The sequence below is a fragment of the Lynx canadensis genome, chromosome A1 (assembly GCF_007474595.2).
Source record: "Lynx canadensis isolate LIC74 chromosome A1, mLynCan4.pri.v2, whole genome shotgun sequence".
Classification (NCBI taxonomy): domain Eukaryota; kingdom Metazoa; phylum Chordata; class Mammalia; order Carnivora; family Felidae; genus Lynx; species Lynx canadensis.
The window spans coordinates 130,283,956-130,306,568 of record NC_044303.2 but is presented as its reverse complement, the minus strand read 5'-3'; the positions used below and the strand labels follow the sequence as shown (position 1 = coordinate 130,306,568).

General features: G+C 38.5%; 1 protein-coding gene and 1 long non-coding RNA gene across 2 annotated transcripts in view; one reads left to right on the top strand and one right to left on the bottom strand.

Moving 5' to 3' along the window:
* Positions 1 to 7,485: 7,485 nt before the first annotated feature.
* On the top strand, positions 7,486 to 8,835 carry LOC115518373. Its single transcript, XR_003970247.1, has 3 exons — positions 7,486 to 7,620; positions 7,904 to 8,008; positions 8,747 to 8,835. It is a non-coding gene; the product is annotated as an uncharacterized LOC115518373 (long non-coding RNA).
* IPO11 (importin 11) overlaps positions 7,619 to 22,613 on the bottom strand; it is a 194,925-nt gene continuing 179,930 nt past the window's right edge. The window contains exon 30 of the mRNA XM_030321825.1: positions 7,619 to 9,020. Coding sequence (XP_030177685.1) covers positions 8,856 to 9,020 — 165 coding nt within the window. The 3' untranslated portion in view covers positions 7,619 to 8,855. The remainder of the gene's footprint in view (positions 9,021 to 22,613) is intronic.

The following is a 22,613-nucleotide window of genomic DNA, read 5'->3' as shown; positions in this document are numbered from 1 at the left end:
GTGTTGCACTCTGGCAACGTTCAGGATTCTGGACTTGAAAATTGCAAATCTGTTCTTGTTACCCTTCCACTCTCCCTGGAATTCCTATTGTTCTTAGAATAATGACAGAATCTGAACTTGACCAACAAGACCAAAAGGGAGACAGATCCACTCCTGCCACGTGGGCCTTTCCATGCACTCCCTCCTTCATGCTGCCAAGGAACCTTTTCCTATGTTGCTCCTCTGACAAGAACACTCACTGTCATCCTACATGCCATGCCACACAACCTCCACATTCTTCACGCCGCCCCTTCATCATCACCTTCACAGAGTGGCCCAGCCTTCCGTAACTCCTGAGGTCGGATCCACCTATCGGATGCTCTTAGAGTTCAAGGCCACAGTTCCACTATTACATTTATTTGCGGGCTTATGTGATAGATGTCTTCCCAGTAGACTGATAATTCAAAACAAGACCAGGCTTATGTGTTTTTATCATTGTATCCTTAGCACCCAGCATACGTCATATGCAGGCACTCAATTATTTGTTCAATGAAAGCTGGATGCATATTTAATTTTCACGACCACCTGGAAAGGAAGCAATTATTCCCATTTTACAAATGAGAGAAACTAAGAAGCTCAGGGGAGTTAAATTACTTAAGTTGTAGATAATCAGAGACTCACCCAGGCTGTCTGATTTTTGGAAAGCTCATCTTCTTCCCTGTGTACTCTATTTCTCGTAATATCATACTTAAATGTCAGAAGATATTCTGTGCTGACACCGTCAGAGGAGCGATCAAAGGTAGCATCCCAGTGGTGCTAACTGCAGGTGAGAAAACCTTTACCACCCAAGAGCAATCGGCCTATATCAAAAGTGCAAGAATATTAGTATTTCCTCCATGTCAATAGTTCTTCCTCTAGTAATTCTGTTTTTTCATAATTGTAAGGAAATTTTAAGACATGTACACAAGAATTTGTGAATGATACTCACCACAGTACTATGTTCAGATAATCAAATTGTGATACATCCTTATAGCGAATTTTTTATGCAGACACTAAATATGTATTTTTAAAGAATATTTAAATGAGGAGAAAATGGTTAAATAGAGCACTTCCTAATTAAAAGGGCAGCAGATTAACAAAAGGACACTGATATGATCCCAATTTGGGGGGCATGTGTTTCTATCCACACATAGCGAAGAAAAAATACAGCAAAATGACAACTGCTTATCTCTAGGGAGTAAGATGATAGGCAATTGCTATTTCCTTCCATATACCTCAGTGTATTTTCAACTGTTTACCATGAGCACACATTGCTTTTATGACGAGGAAGAAAGTTGCTTTATTAAAAAGCAACGGACATGTAATTTGCTCAAAGCTTTCTCTGGTGTTTTACCAGCTTTTCAACTGCTATTTCTGAATTATTTCAGGGACAAAGTTGCTAGTCTTCTGGGGAATTTTGCTTGTCCTAACGTTCGTCCTTTATATTTATATAACAGAAGGGTGTATGGTGAGTACACTGGACCAAGTGCTCCAGCCCCACCACATAAAGGGCTCAGAAGTCATCACTCAGGTCCTTACAGTGAGACACTAGACAAACTGAAAAGCAGTGACTTTTCTTGGACTCAGCAGAGTCTACTCCTGCAGGGGGGTGAGGGGGTGGGGGAGAGACTTTACAACAAGGCTTCGCCCTGAGGTCCTGAGAGAATGGCATTCCTCTCACTCCAGCACCTTCTCACCTTCCTGTCTGTCACCTCAGAGGGATGGGGAAGCTATAGAAGAAGAAACACAAGCACAGGTCGCAGGCCAGAGACTCAAGCTCACTAAGAGACTTGAGGTTTAATCCTAAGATTAGAGAAACTCTCTCCACACACCTGAGAACCACACACACCAAGAGGGCTCCAGTATAATGGCGGATTGCTGCAAGACACAGGCTCTCTGTACGGAGGAGTACTTAGGGAAGTCCGAATGAAGGAAATAAGAACCCCAGAATGTGAAGCCTTGGACATCAAGAGCTACAGCACACAGCAATCATAGCCTAACTCCTAGATGAACACAGATGGTCACACTAGACAAATGTTTATCTTAGTTCCTATTACCTAATACAGTATGTCCAGCTTTCAGTAAAAAATCACAAAGCGTGCTAAAAAGCAAACAAAACCCACAGATCAAGTTCTGTGATCCAGTAAAAAATTAGAGAACATCTCAAGCAAGCATCAAAATGAGACTCATATGTGACACAGAATTCTCAGACAAGAAACTTAAAATGACAATCATTAACATGTTGAAGGCTCCAAAGGAAAAAGCAGCCAAAAACTATATGGGTAATTTAAGCAGACAGATGGAAATTCTAAGAAAGAATAAAAAATGGGGCACCTGGGTGGCTGGCTCAGTTGGTTAAGTATCCAACTCTTGATTTCAGCTCAGGTCACGATCTCATGGTTCGTGGATTTGAGCCTCGCTCTGGGATCTGCCCTGTCAGCATGGAGCCTACCTGGGATTCTCTCTCTCTCCCTCTCTCTGTCCCTCCCCCACTCTCTTTCTCTCAAAAATAAACAAACTTTCTTAAAAAAAGAGAAAGAATCAAAAGTAAATGCTAGAAACTAAAAAGACATCCAGGAGTATCATATTCAACCTACAGAAAACTAAAGACAAAAATATCTTGAAGTCAGAGGGAAGGAGGGAGGGGAAACCATTTCACTTATAGAAGAATCCCCATAAAAAGAATAAGGAGAACAGTGGGATTCTCTTCAGAAACCATGGAAGCAAGGTGGCAATGAAGTGAAATATTTAAAAAATTGAAAGAAAAACCCCCACCAACTTAGAATCCTACATGCAGCAGAATATCCTTCAAAATTTAAAGATGCTAAGACAAGCAAAAACTTGTCTGAGGGACAAACTGAGGGAATTCATCGCCTAAAGACCTATACCCTGCAAAAAAAAAAAATGTTAAAAGAAAAATCACATACGTCAGAAATTTGGGTCTACATGAAGAAAGGATGGGGGCTGGAGAAGAAACAAAGATAAAATCAAATCTCTGATTTTTAAAATTCTTAATTGACCTATAAGGTAACTAATAATATCAGTGTATGGGTGATTAAAGCATCTGGATTGAGTTAAACAAGTAATAGCAACATCGGAAGGGATGGGGGAGGGGTTGGGAATACTTTGCTCCAAGGCATCTATACATGAAGAATAGTGTTATATGAAGGTAGGCTTAGGTTACAAATGTACAGCGTAAACCTGGGCAACCACTTATTATTATTTAAATATATAATTGAAAGTACATTGGAAGAGACACCAGGGACCCAAGGCTGTATGCCTCAACTTCTGGGCCCATTTCTTCATCTGTGAAATAGTAAGGTTAAGATAGGTCATGTCTTCCTGATTCCCTTCCAGCTCTAAATTCTGTGACTAAAGGAAAAAAAAATTAAAAAAAAATAATAAATAGCCCACCTGCTTCCTATAAATCTATCTATGAGGAGTGGTATCTGCAAAGAGGAGCTTTTGTAAGTATAAAAGCCTGTTAAAATAATCAGTTCCCTAATCTATTCAGTAAGTTTGGGTTTCCCTATTTCCATACTGTGAGTTGCCTTCAGCAGGCTTATCTCGTAAGTATTATAAAATATGTCACAGATGTTAGAAACTACTAGAATTAGCAGACAGGAAACTTACTATTGCTCACCTGGTTCAGCATTTCTCAATGCGTTGTGCCAGAAGTAAAGAACCCACCAGGCTGAAAGGAAAAGGCCATTTCACGGTATTGATTTCACTGCCTGAGATGGCACGAGGTATGTGCCTTTCAATCCAAAAAAGAAATAAACCAAGCTGCCTGCCTTGCCTAAACAGAGCTCATGCTTCATTTGTGATTATGTCTAGATCTGTCAATAGACTTTCTTGCTCTGGCTGGCTGTCAATACACTTCTGCGCTCGGTGTATGTGGTTATGAGCTACAACTTCCTGTCCATCAAAAAGTGTTGCTCTTCTGGATTACTGCTTAAATTGCAGAGTTCACTAAAAAGGAGGGGTGGGGAGGGGAGTCACTCTGGGCCAGCCTGGAGAGCCCTGGGAAAATGGCCTGCCCCTTCTGAAATGAGACAGTGATCTTGCTTCCGGTTCAAGCTACTGAGAAAAATGAAGAGCTCACTTCAAGGTCTACTCACAGTCTCATCTCCAGCCTTTTCTTCTCTAACCCCTGGCAATAAAAATCCCCAACTGGCAGACTTCTCGTCCTAAAGCCAATTTCCAAATTTAAAACCATGTGCCCGGTGCCAGACAGATATAAAGGTGCCAAGCCTCACTGGACTCATACCTGTTCCGGCAGTTTACTTCCATTCCTTTTCTGCCCTACTGGGAAATTAAAGTGGCATGAAAATCAATACTTCATTTTGAAGGGAAAGAGGGCCGGATGACCAGACATCGATACATTCCTCCCTGGATTAGACAGTTCTTCAAAGCACACTGGACTGAATCAATTCCAGCGGCCCAAATGAGTTGGCTGCAAGCATTAGCTAGAACCAGGAGCAAATCTTGCTTGTTAAGATCTTTGGCTAATTGGGGACTCTACTTGTTACGGTAAGAAAGAATTCAAGAGAAAATGTAGCCAATGCGTCTCAGTTTTGAATTTTATCCAAGTGCTTCAGACCATAAGGAGTCCCTCAGGCCAGGAATTCAACTGCCCCAAAGTAAAGATGGAGAAATTCAGACTAGTAGCTACAGCCCTGGGTATTAGGGTATTCACCCAAGGCCTCTAACACTCAACTCAGAAAACAGCACTGGCTGTGGATTAAGTTCAAACTTCCAGGGCTAGATGGATCAGTTTGTACACCCCTTCACGGGACGTCAGGATCTGTACAATTTGGATGTGATCAGGACAGAGTGCATTTCTTAAGGAGAAAAAGGTGACCTTAAACTGCTCTTTCAGATGTCAGTGTCTTATAGAGGTACCAAGATCAAAGCCTCACATTTCCAGAAATGATTGTTACATTTCCTTTCCCCATTTTGCCAGCTGATAATGTACAAGTGCTTCTCATCCTAAACCAAACTAAAAGAAAACTCCCTAAAGTCTGGAATGGTTCTGCCTTTTAGGCCTAGAGCAAACATGATAAAGCATTTGTAAAGTAAAAAAAAAAAATTTTTTTTTTTTTTTTTTTTTGTCTCTTGGCAAACAGCTTACAAACTCAAATGAGAAATAGGAAGGCAGTGCTTGTCTTGGTTTCTTCCTGTTCAGTGGTGTGTGAGTTCAGGTTATACTGGCATTCACTAAGATCTACATACCTCTCAAAAACAGGAGGAAGTGGAGGGGAAGAAAGAGAGAAAAAAAAAAAAGGAAAGAGAAATAGAAAAGGCAAGCTGGTAGTGGGTTAAGGACTCCAGGGTAAAAACAAAAACCAACAAAAGAAGCAAAACCACCACTGGAAATTTCTAGGACTGTACAGTTCTCTTTGAAAACTTATCCTTATAATGGGGAAGCCTGGCTATGACCACCTTAACTGTTATAATACGAACGGAGAGACAACCTGACGTTACATACCTCAGAATGTGATGTCAGGGCAGGTATACAACATTAATGATGGAGTTTCATTGCCAACAAATGTTAATCTGAATTGAACTATGAGGAAACAATTAGAACATTAGACCATAATGGACATTCTACTAGACAACTGTTTGGGATTCTTCAAAAAAGTCAATGGTATGTTAAAAGGAGTATTCTAGATTTAAAAATTGAACAGCCAAATGCAATGAATAAACATTCAATGGATCCTGGATCATAAAATGAATGGGCAGCATATAAAAGACATCTTTGGGGCATTAGGGAAAACTGGAATATGAACTGCTTAATATTATTCCATGACCCTTCTAATGTATTGGTGGATATGTAGAGAAATGCCCTTCTTAGAGGTACACTGGAGTATGGGGGAATGGAGTGTCTTTGACTTACTTTCAGAAGGTTCAGCATAAGTATATATATGCTATACATATGTGGGGGTGTGTATGGAGAGAATACATGTGTTAAAATTAAACAATTTAGTGAATCCAGATAAAGGATATACTACTGGTCATTATACTAGTCTCTCAATGCTTCTGTATATTAAAACGTTTTTCCTAAAGTTGAGGGAAGAAAGTATTTTTGTTTTTCATGAGAGACAACTCTGGTCTTTCTTTTATCAGTTCTCCAAAAGCTTATAAATTTCTCTTTGTGTGGGATTTATAAGGTTTGTAGAACAGAAGACCACTACCCCCAATACGTGAGCCTTACGTTTCAATTCATGGAATGAGGGATCAGTTGTGAGGCTGTCGAGCTCCAACATTTCCAAAATTTCAGGGATGATAGCACGTCAGAGTCATTTCAAGTGCTTCTGAGTTTGACATCACAGGGTCCCGAGTCCAGCCTAGTGGCAGTGACTTCTCCATAACCTCACCAACTACACTGTTTAAGAGTTTTTAAATAACTATCAAATTATACAGTGCCAGAATAATTCTTCTGTATCTGATCTCCCTGCCGGGCACTCCTGCTGCTCTAGGACATATGTTTCCATTAGATCCACTATTTTTTTTTTATGTCATGTTGGCAGGTATGTGTTCCCACTGATTTATAAAATTTTAGTAAGGTAAATACCCTGTTCTAACTCCAGAATTCAATGTAGCACCATGGCACAAAACAGGAACTCAACAAATACTAGTTGAATAAAGGAATCGGTAAATAAGGATCTACGGTGAAGCTTTTTCCAGGGAAACAATGTGTGTTTAACATGTAATGATGTGGTTTCTCTAAAATGACTGGTAGGAGACAGATGGACAAGGGACCACTTATCATGAAAACTTGAAAATGTCCTTGTTGGCCACACGGGCCTTTGTGAGAGGAATGGGAGAAGTGTCTGGAACATAAAATAAATAGAAAAGAAGCTATGTTTATGGATGAGAGATGATCAGGAGCCACAGTTCAACCAGAGGCCTAGCTGAGAGGACTCATTTTGTCCAAATGTGTGCCATAGGCTGCATTAATGAATATACTTCTGTAAATTAACACGTGTATTTTATGTCTAATCGAACACCTAAAATTTCAAGATACATGATTTTTTTCTGACCTATTTTAAACATTTCCTACTTAATATTCCTTAAGTAATGTTACTTAGTGTTCCTACTTAAAGCCTATTTTAAACATTCCAGTTTTTTAAAAAAAATGAACCAAACTCTTTCCCTGAGGTTAAGTTTTTTACTGTTTCTGCAAGGTAGCTATTTTAGTAAAATTTGCTGTAACGCTATAATGAAATCTGTCAGGAATTGGAAAGAGAAGTTATTTTACTATAAGTGAAAAGCTGGGGCACGTTTACAATTTCTGGTAACGATGGGAATAATGCCTTAAATGAAAATAATTATGTCAACAAAAAGAAATTCTTCTTCTTAGATCAGTCCTGAGAACTGACTAATAATGGTTAAGAATGATGACATTAAAGAAGCTTTCGGTCTTTAAATGAAAAGAGAAAGTGAAACAGTAGCTAGGATTTACTACACACAGCACCACCACCTACTAGGACAGGACCAACACCAGGGTCTGGAAGAAAACATCCCTTTCAAATCCACGGGGCAATTTTTACCAACTCATTTTTCATGGAGCAGGAAAAATAGTCAGACAAATCAAAGGTAGGTATCTTTGGAAAATTTAATTTGGACCATATTTTGTTTCTCTTGCTCAAAACACCAAGTAGTTCCGTACATTTTGGGTTCCACAGCTTACAAAGGGGCAGTGGGCTTCCTGCAGTTACATATACTGTACCCAACTTTCTATAGAAAGATCAGACATTTCCCAACCTTGCTTTGAGTATTTCCTAAAAAATGCTTTAAAGGTTTCTTACAATAAATGGCAAGTGAAACGGTAAGGCTTTATTTTCTCCTTTTTCCCCTTTTTTGGTACTGCGTGTTGGAGGAATAAGGAAGGAAGACTTGTCCTAACAGTGTGGTGCCCCGGGGGATCCTGACTGTGTGGAGGCGCGCGGGACACACTGCGGCCCTGACGGGAGCCCTGCGGTGGGTAAGGACCTTGGGACCCGGTAGGGCAGGTAGGGCTGGGGGGGGGGGGGGGCAGCACAGAACGGCGTGTGTGGTGGCCGGCTGCTGTCGGTGCTCCCGGCCTCCGGGAGGAACAGAGGGGCAAGAGGTCTCCCCCGGGGCCGCAGTACCACAGGTTGCCTTCCGCGGGCCTTACGAGATGCATTTAAACACTAAAGGTAATTTCTGAAAATAAAACGAGGAAAAAAATCCCTTCACTAATTTTTGTATCCAATTACTAAAATGAAAATAAAAGCATTTGATAAAACACATTTTCTACGTCAGATGAAAGCAACTCCCTTGCAAGATAACCTTAGTAATATATATTTGCACTATTTATATATTTTTGCCCGGTGCACACCCTTCTTTAATTGCATCATCTGAACAGCTTTGCCATTTTTCAAACTTGCAGTTTCATTAGCTTAAAAAAGGGATACAGCAGCCAAATTAATACTTCTGGTTGCAGAAAAACAGAGCAGACATTAACCTTCATCTTCTCAAGCGTTAAGAGCACATGATTAAAAGGTAATCAAACGGTGTCTTCTCTTAACAGAAAACTAAGCAGCTAGTGTCATCAAATCTATATCTAGTAAACACGGGGCCCCTCTTAAATATAAAATTAAATTCTTTTGAGGAATAGGTTTGTGATTTTAGTTGTGCGGGATTTACATTTATTCACTCATTTTGGTAGTAAAAATGTATGGTCTTCACTTCTTTACAGGCATACACGAGGGAGTTCTTCATCCTCTCAGCAGGCTGGCACACACCAATGGCAGGCTGGGGTCCTTGGCTTGTTTCAGAAAGGGGAGGCAGCCACACGCCACTTGCTCTCAGAAGCCCTGCAAAAACTCCTGCAGCTGGGTGACAATCTCCGTGTCCACCGTCTCCATGAGGGACTGGAAGCCTTGCTCTCCCAGGAGCTCCTGCTGCGCCTTCAGCTTCTCGTAGATAAACTGCTGCAGCGACACTGTGTGCACCGGGTCCTTCAGAGCCAGCTATGGGACAGAGAGGAGCCACACTGCGTCAACGAGGCAAACACAACTCCCCCTTACACGGGACTACAAATCTCCGTAATCTCTTCCGCAGCCGCACGACTGCTTCTGCCTCCCTTCTCACAAGAGATCCTCAAATAGTAACACTGTGCAAAAGTCTGCCGAAGGAAATTTCACTGTTTGTCTATCCTCGGTTCCCTAGGGCCTCTGAGCCTAAATTGCCCGATTAGCCCAACTCTTCAACAGCTCAGGCTTCATCCATGTAAAGAACTGAAACCTGGTACAAAGTATTCTAGACAGAACATGCCGAAGAGCATTTCAACACAACTGTCCAGGTGCTACTGAGGCAGCTCAGGGAGGCCCTCGGGGCTGACAGAGGAAAGCGCCCTATCCTGGACGGCTCTGCTACTTACGTACGCGCTTCTGGTAACAGAGAGAGAGAGAGAGAGAGAGAGAGAGAGAGAGAGACAGAGACAGAGACAGAGACAGAGACAGAAATAATAAAGAAAAACATTTATAAAACCCAAACAAACACATACCCCTCCTCTCCCACTGGGATATTTGTAAAACAAAAGAAATACAATTAAAAATAACCCATCATTCTACTTCCTAACAATAACAATCACAACAGAAAACACTGTGGCCTCCTTTGCTTTTCTGTGCACGTGATCCACAAATACACAATATCACAATATATACAATTAGTGCTGCTCTTTGCATTTGTATATCACATGAAAATTCTACTCTAACACATTTTAAGAATTCTAAATCTATATATGTTATCATCTTTTTGGTTATAGGTGTGTTGAAATGATCATGGTATAGTTAAAATACAATTTTAACTAATTTTCCTGAATAACCTATCACAAGCACTGTTCCTCTACATATCAGATTACTCCCTTATGCCTTTTTCTATTTTAGAAGAATTACTAAAGGACACAGATGATTTTATGACTCCTGATACACATTATCAAGTTGTTTTTCCGACAGTTAGTACAAATGTAAAAGGTATGAGAGTTTTCAGCTTGTGACATTGTCTTTACCACTGGTATTAATTACCATTATTTAAATGCTTTATAATTTACGAAGTGAAAAATAATACACTCTACTTTAAGCTGTACATTTCTCTCATTATCAATAAAGGTGAACATCTGCAAGGTGTCAGTAAAATACATGAATGTGTGTGCCCACTATGGCTGCACAGAAACTCTTGTCCTTCCTTACGGATATTCAGTTTCAGGTAGATAAAACAGTTGAATCACATGTGCTGTTTGAGCAATTTAAAGAAATTTTAAAATAATGACCACAAATGGAAAATCTAACTGAGAGGCAGAGACATACATGGCATGAATTTGAAATGAGACCCCTTAGGTGACCATTCCAGAGCTACATGATAAATCCAAGGCAAGGATACATTCAGTATTCATTGCAGGTGAACAGGAGAAAAGAACTCTCAACACAAACCCCTGCCTTCACAAGCCTGAAGATATCACTGTACAAAAAGCACAGAAATTGAAGACGAACATTTAAAAGTAAATGTTCTCTTAAGCAAAATGCAGTAATGTTCGATATTATTTTCATTACTATGAAATAGATTTTTTGCTAAAGAGGATGTGCACTTTGTTGAAATATCATGAACTATCTGTAACTAAAACCATCTGCTACAATATGAGGGAAACAGAGCTGAGCTGGAAATTGATGTTCAAATAAGTTACCCCAACTACTGAAATGAGCTTAGAAGAGCCGTTTAAATGCTGTTTCAATCTGCTATAGAAAACTGCAAACAGTTAACGTATCAAATCTCCACCCTTTAACTTTCAACTGACTAATAAAAAGGAAAACTACTGCCATACTAAATCCCACCAAGGCATCACTATAGTATTTTTTAAAGTATATTGACCAGTCATGCAAAGATAAAAAAAAACCATTAGTCTCTTTTGAAAGAAAAGTTGTTGAAGGGAGAAGGAAGGGAAAACAAAACACACAAGATCTCCAAATGCACATCTTTAAAAAATCTTAAAACAACCACCACAACAACTATTTTCTTCAGTTAAAAATATCATGTTAGCAAATAAATGTGTATTTTGGCTTGTGGTAGATAGTCATAAATCACAGCTATTAATACTTTCTTTTTTTGTTTTAATTTGTTTAATGCTTATTTATTTTTGAGAGAGACAGAAGAGAGTATGAGCAGGGAAGGGGCAGAAAGAGAGGGGGACACAAAATCTGAAGCAGGCTCCAGGCTCCAAGCTGTCAGCACACAGCCAAATGAGGGGTTCGAACTCAAGAACCATGAGATCATGACCTGAGCCGAAGTCAGACGCTTAACTGACTGAGTCACCCAGATGCCCCAATACTTTCTTTTGAATAAGTTTTTTGAAATACATTAATAAAATGATTCTCTCGAGAAAAATCACTGCTGCATACCCACTAAAACTCCAGATATCATTTCTTTGAATGTTATAGTGCCATCAATAGAATTAAAAAACACTAAAGTCACTAATATCATTTTCATAACTGTTGCTTTTATACAGTATATACATATATACTATATAAATAATGCCCACATTACATAATAAACTCAATTATATGATTTAACGTGAAAAAATACAGAAAGCTTACATGTTTATCAGGTGGTATGCTCCTGAGAAAATAGTTTTATAATGTAATAAGCAAATTATAATTAGGAAGATAACTCTGCTGTTGGAAAACCACACTGCAAAAGTAGATGTGAAGTAGACTTCTTTTTTTTTTTTTTTTAAACGTTTATTTATTTTTGGGACAGAGAGAGACAGAGCATGAACAGGGGAGGGGCAGAGAGAGGGAGACACAGAATCGGAAACAGGCTCCAGGCTCTGAGCCATCAGCCCAGAGCCTGACGCGGGGCTCGAACTCACAGACCGCGAGATCGTGACCTGGCTGAAGTCGGACGCTTAACCGACTGCGCCACCCAGGCGCCCCAAAGTGAAGTAGACTTCTAATTCCAAAATAATAGAGTAAAATATTCTTCTAATTCTTTCAGCTAAGTACAACTAAAACTCCTGGACATTACGTGTGTGTGTGTGTGTGTGTGTGTGTGTGTGTGTGTGTGTGTGTGTGTGTAGAGACACCCAGAACTGAAGGAATGACACAGTACTGAGTCCCAGGCTTTCTTCTTGCATCATATACCCCAAATTTGGGCCTGAAGAAGCCAGCAACCTGGACATGGTAACAAACGTAGACCAAAAAAAGGCTCCAACAAAAAGCCTGCTCTCTACCCAAGGGACCACAAAGCAAGACAGAAAACTTTAGATGATAACTAGTTTATTTCACTCAGCCCAACACCAAGACTAAACTATGGCCCCACCTCTACTCACACCAGGCTGTTAAAAGGATTCGAACCACCCATCCCCCAATAGCGTGTGTGTGGCGACACTTGGGGAGCTTGAACTATCAGTTCCTCTCACGGGGAGAGGGGCCGAGTGGAGAACTTGGCTTTCTGCACCCACCTGACAGTAACAAAGTGGCACAGCCACTTCTGCCACAGCACTGTCAAAAGAAGGTGGCTAAAACAGAATTTGCAGTAAGATTCAGTCTAATAAAACCAAAAATATCCGGGTTTCAATAAAAAAAAAGTCATTCATAACTAAAGGAGGTATCAGAGGCAGAAGGGAAGTGGGTTTAATTATAAAAGGGCAAAATGAGGAGTCTTTGCAGCCACGGAAATGTTCCATATCCTCACTACTTTGGTTGTGATGTTATAGTTTTGCAAGATGTTATCACTGAGGGGTCATGGACAACAACACATCACAAACCAGAGTGAGCTTAGTATCTGGCAACCTCAGACACCAAGAATATATTGGGAGGCATGGAATTAATTTCCCGGAGGTGAAAGACCCAAACAGTTTGGTAATCCACATTCCCAAATTCAAACAAATTAATCACAGAAGAATCTTACAAATTCAGAAATTATTTATTCTTCTTTGGAACACATCTAACAAGTGTGGTTATCTTTGCTCAGATGTACAAATATGAGAAGGTAAAAACCCTCTACAGAAAAAACAAAGCCAACAGTACTGAGGCCCAGCTGACAATACAGAAATACTGGGAGTAATGGGAAGAGACACAAAACTATTAAAAACGGACCCAGATGAGACGCAATTTTTGGTACTCTGGACCACATCTTGCAACTAAGAGCATTAGTGGAAAACCAGCGATATCTCAATAAAACCTGAAGTTTAGTTAGCAATAATATACCAATGTTGGTTTCCTAACTTTGACAAATGCACTCTGATGTAAGATGCTGTCACTACGGAAAAGGAGTGAGGGGCACATGAGAAGGAAAGGTCTGTACTATCTCTGCTACTTTTCTGAAAACCTAAAACTCTTCCAAAATAAAAAGGGTGTCTGTCTTTATGCCAGTACCATACTGTTTTATTTACTTTGTGATAGATTTTGAAATCAGAAAGTGTGATGCCTCCAGCTTTATTCTTTTTCAAGACTGTTTTGGCCACTCAAGCTCTTTCATGGTTCCTATGAATTTTAGAATTGTGTTTTCTATTCCTGTAAGACATGCCATTGGAATTTTTGACAGAGTGCACAGACTCTGAAAATTGCCTTGCGTAGTATGGAAATCTTAATATCTAGTGTTCCAAACCATGAATATGAGTATCTACTTGTGTCTTTAATGTCTTTCATCAACGTTTTGTAGTTTTCAAGGTATAAGTCTCTCACCTCCTTGAAGTGTATTATGTATGCTCAATTATTGTATTTATGTTAAATTTATGCTCAGCTATTGTATTCTTTCTGATGCAGTTCTAAGTGGGATGTGTTTTCTTAAGTTCCTTTTCAGATCGTTCATTTAGTACAGAAAATACAACTGAAGTTTGCATACTGACTTTGTATCCTGCAACCTTACTTAATTTATTACCTCCAGCAATTTTTTTTAAATAGGTCTTTAGTGGTTTCTATACATAAGATCACATCATCCGCAAAAAGGGACAGTTTTACTTCTACCTTAACATCTGGATTCTTTTTATTTCTTTTCCTTGCCTAATTGCTCTGACTAGGATTTCAGGTACCGTGTTGGGTATACAGAGCAATAGACAGAACAGGAAGTTCAGAAATAATTCCACACATATATAGTCAACTGATCTTCAACAAGGGCACCCAAAAGTAAACAGTGATGAAAGGACAGTCTCTTCAACAAATGGTGTTGAGAAAAGTGGATATCCAAATGAAAAAGAATGAAATCCTTCTCTTTCACCACACAAAAAATCAACTCAAAATGAGTGAGACTTAAACATAAGACCTCGGACTCCTAGGAAAAAAAGCCAAAATTTCAGGAAAAGCTTCATGCCACTGGGCATAACAACGATTTCAAAAATATGACACTAAACGCACAGGCAACAAAAGGAAAACTGACAAGAGAGACTACAATAAACAAATTTTATAATATATTTAAAAAGAGGTACTAAAAGGGGCGCCTGGGTGGCTCAGTCAGTTAAGCGTTTGACTTCAGCTCAGGTCATGATCTCATGGTTCGTGGGTTTGAGCCCCGCATCGGGCTCTGTGCTGACAGCTCAGAGCCTGGAGCCTGCTTCGGATTCTGTGTCTCCCTCTCTCTCTGACCCTCCCCTGCTCACACTCTGTCTCTCTCTCAAAAATAAAAAAATAAAAAAATAAAACATTAAAAAAAAAATTAAAAAATACAAATAAAATTTAAAAAGAGGTACTAAGAAGCTAAAAAAGTACATCCCTCTGTGGCCATCTGGTACGAGGACAACCTGCTCTGGATGCCTCAATTAACTTACCCAAGTGATGAATTATAGAGCATCTAAATAGCAAGGCTGGCAAGTTCATTTCTGATATGAGGAAAAAATGATGTCCCTAGGCCGTGAGTGACATTCAAAGTTGATTTTTCTGAAGTTAATGACAACAGGAGAACTGGCATACAGACTTCCAAATTCCTGGTTTTGTTCTCTTTCCATTACATCCATATGCCTAACCGCTCTCTCACCCTCCAAGGAAGGACATAATATTTAAATATTTCCATTAAAATGGTTAAGATAAAATTAGAACCCTTATAATAGATTTGTGATATTGGAAGATAATTACCCAGAATTCCTGACTCCAAGACAATGCCAAATAAATTAAGTGCTAATATTCTGACTCACTTCAAAAGTCCATACATTGGATTTTAATAAGCAAGTAGTTTGGTATTCCTTGACTTTGAAATTATTACTTTAAGAAAGAATGGTTCTGGATGAACTGTGTATCAGATTCCTCTGTTGGTAATTACAGCTTTCTGACGTTTGCTTCAAACCGTAAGGTGGTTAGTCTTTAGAGTTGGTACAAGATTTCAGCTCCTGTGGTGCCACTTACCAGAATGTCCATTTCTTATTCTTTGAGATTTTGATTCCTTAAAACGAAAAAACATTTCACTGCATTAATCAGCAATTTCAGCCAGCAGGAATTTGACAGCTGAATCCTTTCTTTTTCTTAGGTCATGTGGCCTTTCACATTATTGTTCAGTTTATAAGCCTCCATAGACCCACGATAATTTTTTGCAAATTATTTACTGTAAAGTTATTTCGGTTGGAATTTTGTTGGAGAGAAAAAGTTTCCTACCCTAGAAAATTACAGAAGATTTTTGTAAGAATAGTGATATACTTTCCATGAAACCTGGTAGATTATGTATAACCACCCTAGCAACGCAACAGACCAAAAATCTTAAAGGAAAATTTGCCTATGACAATGTATTTAACCCTGTGGTCTTCAAATGTTCTTAGTTCGACTGAAATATCTTTGGTTTGAAATTCCCTTCTTTGACCTCTGTTTCATATAGGGAATTGTCAATTTCTGAAATACATCTACATGTAAATTTTTAGAATCTGTTGGATATAAACTCTCCTAACCAGTGGCTTACCAAGGAGTTTGAGTGCTGTAGATGCCAACCAGAGCCCATCTCATCAATAAGGCTCAACAATGCAAATTCAGTCACTAATTAAACCCAGTGTGCAATCCAAATTCCAAGGCAGCGAGTGAGATTTTATCATCCCTGCTGTAGCTGTCCATCGAGGAATTTAGACTACAATTTCTATTTGACGAACCTGTAAATAAAGGAGCTATTTTACATTGCTATGTCTAGAATGACTGAAACCCAGACGTCATGAGATAAAAGTAACAATGCATACATACGTGTCTCAGGGACAAAAATGCAATTGCAATTTAGCAATTAGCTTATTACTGAGGTTTTCTGATATAATTATTTTTTCTCTCCATCAGTCCCAGACCATTACTAATTGGGTATTTTTACTCTAGTTTCAGTCTTATTTTGGTTATGGCTTCCAAGGTGCTTTAAATCTACAAAGTAAGCGTGAGCAAAACACACAATTTAATCAATGAGCCAAAGTAAATATGCCAAGCCCAGATATGAGCAACATAACATCTTATTTCTTCACATTTGTTTCCGTAGGGAATGTTCCTCATCAGAGTGATTAAACAGCAATCAAAATATTCTATCTACATTTACTAAACTCCAACCACAAACAGGACATGTACTAGGCACAGACTAAACCTTTTATGTACATTTTTTTGTTAGTTTATGTTGAGAGAAAGAGAAAGTATGTATGCAAGCGGGGGAAGGGCAAAGAGAGAGAGAGGGAGAGAGAGAATCTGAAGTAGGCTCTGCACTTTCATCCCCCAATGCGGGGCTCGACCCCATGAAGCCTGAGATCATGACATCAGCCAAAATCAAGAGTTGGATCCTTAAAAGACTAAGCCAGCCAGGTGCCCCTTTACATAAGATTGTTTCATTTAAAACTCAAAATAAGAAATTCTAAAGAGAAAAGGAAACCCACAGCAATATAACTAAATATGTTTACAGAGTGTTCTTCACCCTTAGCAGCATACTGGGAGCCATTTGTAGAATATTAAAAAATGCTGATGTCTAAGTCCCACTTCTAGAGATTCTGATGTAACTGGTTTCAGGCACTCGAATTTTTAAAAGCTCATAAGAATCTGATACATATTTGAGTGAGGAAGAGTGCTAAAGAAAAATTTGGAAAAAACAGTTTTAAGGAGTAAGATTTCAAGTAAACCCAACAAAAATCTCTATAGATATCTTCATATTCATTAAAATAAATGTAAGTAAGACTCAATAAAATACATGACACTTAAAAACTCTTCGACTGGTACTTCCAAGCCCTACAGACTTGATTCCCATAGACCACCACCTACTTCTACATGCTCTTCAGGGCTTTCTTTCTCCTTTGGTTTCAATGAGACATTTTTGGGTTCCTTTTGCTTTAGCGTATGTAAAACAGAGAATGTCAGGATCCTTTTTTTTTTTTTTTAAACTGTCTGACTCCTTCACCATCCAAAAGTTTAATGCTCTTTTGAGCCTTACTTTTGACTCTAGAATTCCAAAGGATTCCCCAAATCACACGACATATAAAATCCACACTATAAGGATTTGGACTTTGCCTGCTTTTCCTAACTGGTTTGCTAGTAACAGCAACATACATTGACATGTTTATCATTTAATTGGTTACCTTGTTAAACTCTCTTCATAGCTGGTTTGTTGATTTTCCTGGACTTTTCTGGCATAAACATTCATTTAAATGACTAATGACTTGCCTTTTCTTTGCCAGTACTTAATACCTACACTCACTCAAATACTTGCTTGTTCTTCTCACTACATTGGCTAAAAATTCTATGTGACAGACTATCACCAAAAATTTTTATCCTGCTTCCTAGGTACCCAGATAGACCACAACTCCCAGTCAAAAGAATGTGAACAAAAAAGATGTGTCATAACCCATTCTTTTTCTCTCCAACTAGACAGAAGAATCATCAATATATCTGGGTCACCCCTGAATGACTCTATGAATTACACACCCACTCACTCATAATCTTCTTTTTTCACTTTCCCTGAGTAGGAAAAAAAAAAAAAAAAAAACTATTATATTGAGATTCCAGGGGTCTGTTCTAGAAGGTGGCACTCTCATTTAGATCATTCTCAACAGTGGTATGTTTGTGCTTAGCTTCAAACAGTCATTTAAAACATCACGTTAAAGTCTTATTTTTTTTAGGGACCCCTGGGTGGCTCAGTCCATTAAGCATCCAACTCCTGGTTTGGCTCAGGTCATGATCTCACGTTTTGGGAGTTCGGGCCTGCTTGGGATTCTCTCTCTCCCTCTCTCTGCCCTTCCACTTGCTCTCTTTTGCTCTTTCTCAAAATAAATAAACATTAAAAAATTGTTTTTAAAGAGTCCTATTACTCTATTGCTAATTCAGTAAGAGTTTTTACAGGAATAAATGGTGAATTTAATGCTGGGTTAAATTTGCTAATGGTAACTTACTTCTCTGCATCTATCTTCATAAATACAAAAACTTACTATTTTCTTTTTTCTGTTTATTATTTCCTGACAGTTCCCACAGTTTTCTAAGTTCTATCTTTTCCTTAAAATGTGATAGCCCAAAAATAAGAAAAAAAAGGACTGAAGGAAAAATGGGGAGAAAGAAAAAGGAAAAAGGGGAGAGGAGAGAGAGAGAGAAGACAAGCTGCTGATGAAAGGATGTCATTAGCAATATTAAATACATTAAACTACACATTTTTTTCATTAATAGTACATTCCAGTAAAACCATTTAGAAAACGAGCAAATAAGAAACACTGTTAATGGAAAATTTTTTGCTTGTTTTTAGAAAAATGGGGAATCCATTTAAAACTTTTCTTCCATGATTTTTAATCGTAAATTTTTTTGGCAATTACATTTTATGAAAAACTTGTCAATTCTGACAAGATTTTCCACTGACTACCCAGGAAGTGCATGTATAATCCCTGAAGTTATACGTGACTTTTTACCTAATATTTTATATTTATGTTCACCCCCCCCCACATACCTCCTCTTTATTCATATTTCATGAACATTTTAAAAAGGCATATTCTAATTATAGGATAGAATTTTTATTTACAGGAACTAAATTAAGCTTATTGGTAGTATTGTTCAGTTCTGTCATTATATACCCAGTAGGAGACCATCTTAGGTTCAACTAAACCTAGAGATCACAAGACCACCACTGGCTATCCTTAGCACCAGTTTACTCAGAAGGCCAGAGGGATGATAAGATACCACAAAATGGTAATGTGTAGGAGACTGAGTTTTGCACCAATAAAAAAGTTATGACCATAGGTGTGTTTTTAGAATCCTATAAAAATATGCTGCCTTTTGAAATGAACCTTTACCTATTTTATAAAAGCATTTCTCCTATAAACCAATCATAGCAATAAATTAAGGACTATCTTCATGGACTTATCTCTAACATTAAAAAAGATCAATTCTAATATATAACTAAATTAATAATAAATTCTATGGAAACAATAGAAATAAATAATAAATAAATAGAAACATGTCCTCCTTCCGTTCATGTTATCATCAAAGTAAAAATGATTGTATAACAAAGTGTAACAGAATGTTTAGGGGTGTGTGATCAGTATTCCAAAATTAGGAAACAGCAGCCTCCTAGACATATCTAAATGTGTTAGTGCTCAGCACTGCCTTTGATTCTTCTTCCTTTCCAGAAATGTCATCAATACTCATGTTTGCCGGTTCTGTGAGACAACAGACTATAAAACCAAACATATTCCATAATACATTGAGCCAATTATATGTAGTTTCCAGGTGATACAGAAAATGGAAAGAGGACAAAGAGAAATAGAAAAACCAGATGAGATTTCTAGTTAACAATTTAAATGTCACCTTGGATTAAGTTTTTTGAGTATCACTTATTTTTGCCTACACTGTCATTAAAGGTATTGAGAGATGCGAACATCACAAGTGTAAGCCAACCTAACACAGGACACACCTGCTTCCATAAGGAAGGTCTCCTTATTGTTCCAACTGACTATTTGGTTCCAAGAAGTGAGATCACTGAACACATCTTAGGAGAATCTCAAGTCTTTTGATAAAATGCTTCACAAGATCAAGCTATCAAATGAAAGGTTAAAAAGTTAAGTGCTATAAATAAGAAATGCTAAGAGGGAACCTGTAAAGGCAATAAAGTTTAATAACGAGTCAGTGCTCTCAATCTATTTCAAAAACTGGGATGATCACTTCATCAAATTATAAACCATCAATAATTTATAAAAATGACAGAATATGATGGGAATGAATGAGGGAACAAAACTTTCCATCATGACCATCTGCTGATATAGCAAAATCATTCAAGAAATTGCAGTATTTTAAGACCTGCATTAACCCACTAGCTCTGGAAAGGGAAATACTGTTCTCTATGGCTATTTAGCCTAAATTGACTAGAGTGCTTGAAATGATTTCATGCATGATTTAAATAAACTATGTTGTGTATTTATTTGTGGAAGGAGGCCTGGTGCAAAACAAGGAACTCACAGCCGGTGCCTGTACTACTGAGTGATACATAAAAGCCAAATGGAAAACTCAACAAAACACCACCCTTGCACGAACAAAGATGTAACACACTGTTAGCAACACCACAATTCAAGCATTTCAAAATATCTGCCCCACTTTCACCAGTATAGTTTACTTAAATCTCAGAGAACTAAACCTATTAACGTTTAGATCACAAAAAATGAAATTACGACAATCAGAACATCTCCAACACCCATGAGATTTAGAACTATAAATGAACATGTACCAATCTCTGAGGGTTACCTTTGGTTTTTGTTCAAGGAATACATCCATAGTGAATTAAGTACACATAGAGCTTTAGAACCAATTACAAAGCAGTGAGTTAACATGGAGGTAACCAAATGCCAGATCTTTCCTGAACGAAGGTCACCCAAATCTCCAGTAGATAGCTCATGTTAACTGCTGACCTAAGGATTTAAGAAATTTGCTACCACTAACATCTAATTTGACAAAAAGTTAGTGAGAACCCATTCTGTACCATTCTAAGTGCAGGGATTCAAAGATAAAATAAATCATGGTCCTTGTAATGCTAAACGCAATGAAAGGAGGAGGTTAAGGTAAGATGAAAATTAGTGGTGTAACACTATTTTTTATATTAAATGGTAAAAGGGCTGCTGCATCAACTGCTTTTTGGAATGGGGTAGTTAGTGTGTGTGTGTGTGTGTATGTGTGTGTGTGTGAGAGAGAGAGAGACAGACAGACAGACAGAGAGACAGGGGGAGACAAAGGGAGAATGTGTGGAGAGGAAAAGAGGACAGACAAGAAACAGAAGATACTTCTCTCAGTTACTCAGGTTTAAGGAAAGCTAGCTGGACATGTGGACATATCAAATGGCATCAGTAATCACTGAGTAGAAGCAGTTAATTTGTAGTGAAGTGAATGGGGAAGGGGGCTAAGATCCTGGAAATGGAAAATGCTATAAAATTCTCTTAAGTAGCAGCAAGCCCAGCAACACTGAAAGCTTGCCTCTTTCCCACCATATCAGCGTGGCTACGCATGCTCACCAGCACTTGTCATTTCTTGTCTATTCTAGCCACCCTGACAGGTGATGTCTTACTGTGGTTTTGCTTTGGTGACAACTTTCTGATGGCTCCCTATTCCTACCAAACAAAATCCAAATTCCTAGCTTTCTATGGTTGCCCTAACTACCACACATTTATTATTTTATAGTTCTATTCATGAGGAGTCCAGAACAATCTCACAGGGCTAAAATCAAGGTGCGTCAGCAGGGCAGCTTTCCTTCCCGAAGGCTCTAGGGGAGAATCTGTTATTTTGCTTTTTCCAGCTTCTAGGGGCTGTCTTCCTCTGTTTTCAAAGCAACAGCACCACCTAGATAATCTCCTTTACAATCACCTGATGAGCAATCTTAATTCTACTTTGCAAAGTAACCAAACATATCCATAAGGGGATGTAACCTATTCATAGGACCTAGGGATTAGGACGTGGAATTCTTTGGGGGATGAAAGGGATTATAGTTCCCACCACACTTATCTGGCATATCGGGCCCTATACAACTTGGCCGCTATTTGGTACACAGTAGGCAACTACATCAATGTTTCTGAAGAGACACTTCTCCAACTACCCAATGTTCAGTGGAATAAAATGAATTATTACTCAGTTCTGAGTACTGTAGGATGCTTAGCAGCATTCTTGGCTCCCACCCACTAAATTACAGTAGTACTTCTCAGCCTTGTGACAATAAAATATATCTTTAGACAATGCTGTAAGTCCCCTGGGGGGTGGGGGAATAAAATAACAATCACTTGAGAATCACTATTCTACAAGGACCCACTGTTTGCATTAGAAACAAATGTAACTGCATAACTCGCACAAGGACATAAAGTAATTTTCACTGTAATGGGTTAATAAAGAAACTCATTAGTCTCTTCAGTGCAGTTTCTTCCAGGTCAGAAAAAAAGTGGTGGGGAAGAAATTAATTGAGCTTTAAGTTGAAAGAAAGTCTCAACACTTAAATAGTTTCTGTAACAAAAGCCTTCTCCCTTTCTATTTGTTTTACTTTAAAGTGCTTTATTTCAAGGGGACAATCCAAGAAAAATTGGATGACTTATTCATATGATATTCACATAGACTATCACATGTGAGATACAAAATAAGTATCAACTGATTTGTGCAAAAGCACTATTAAGGTCTGTCACAGATCATTTC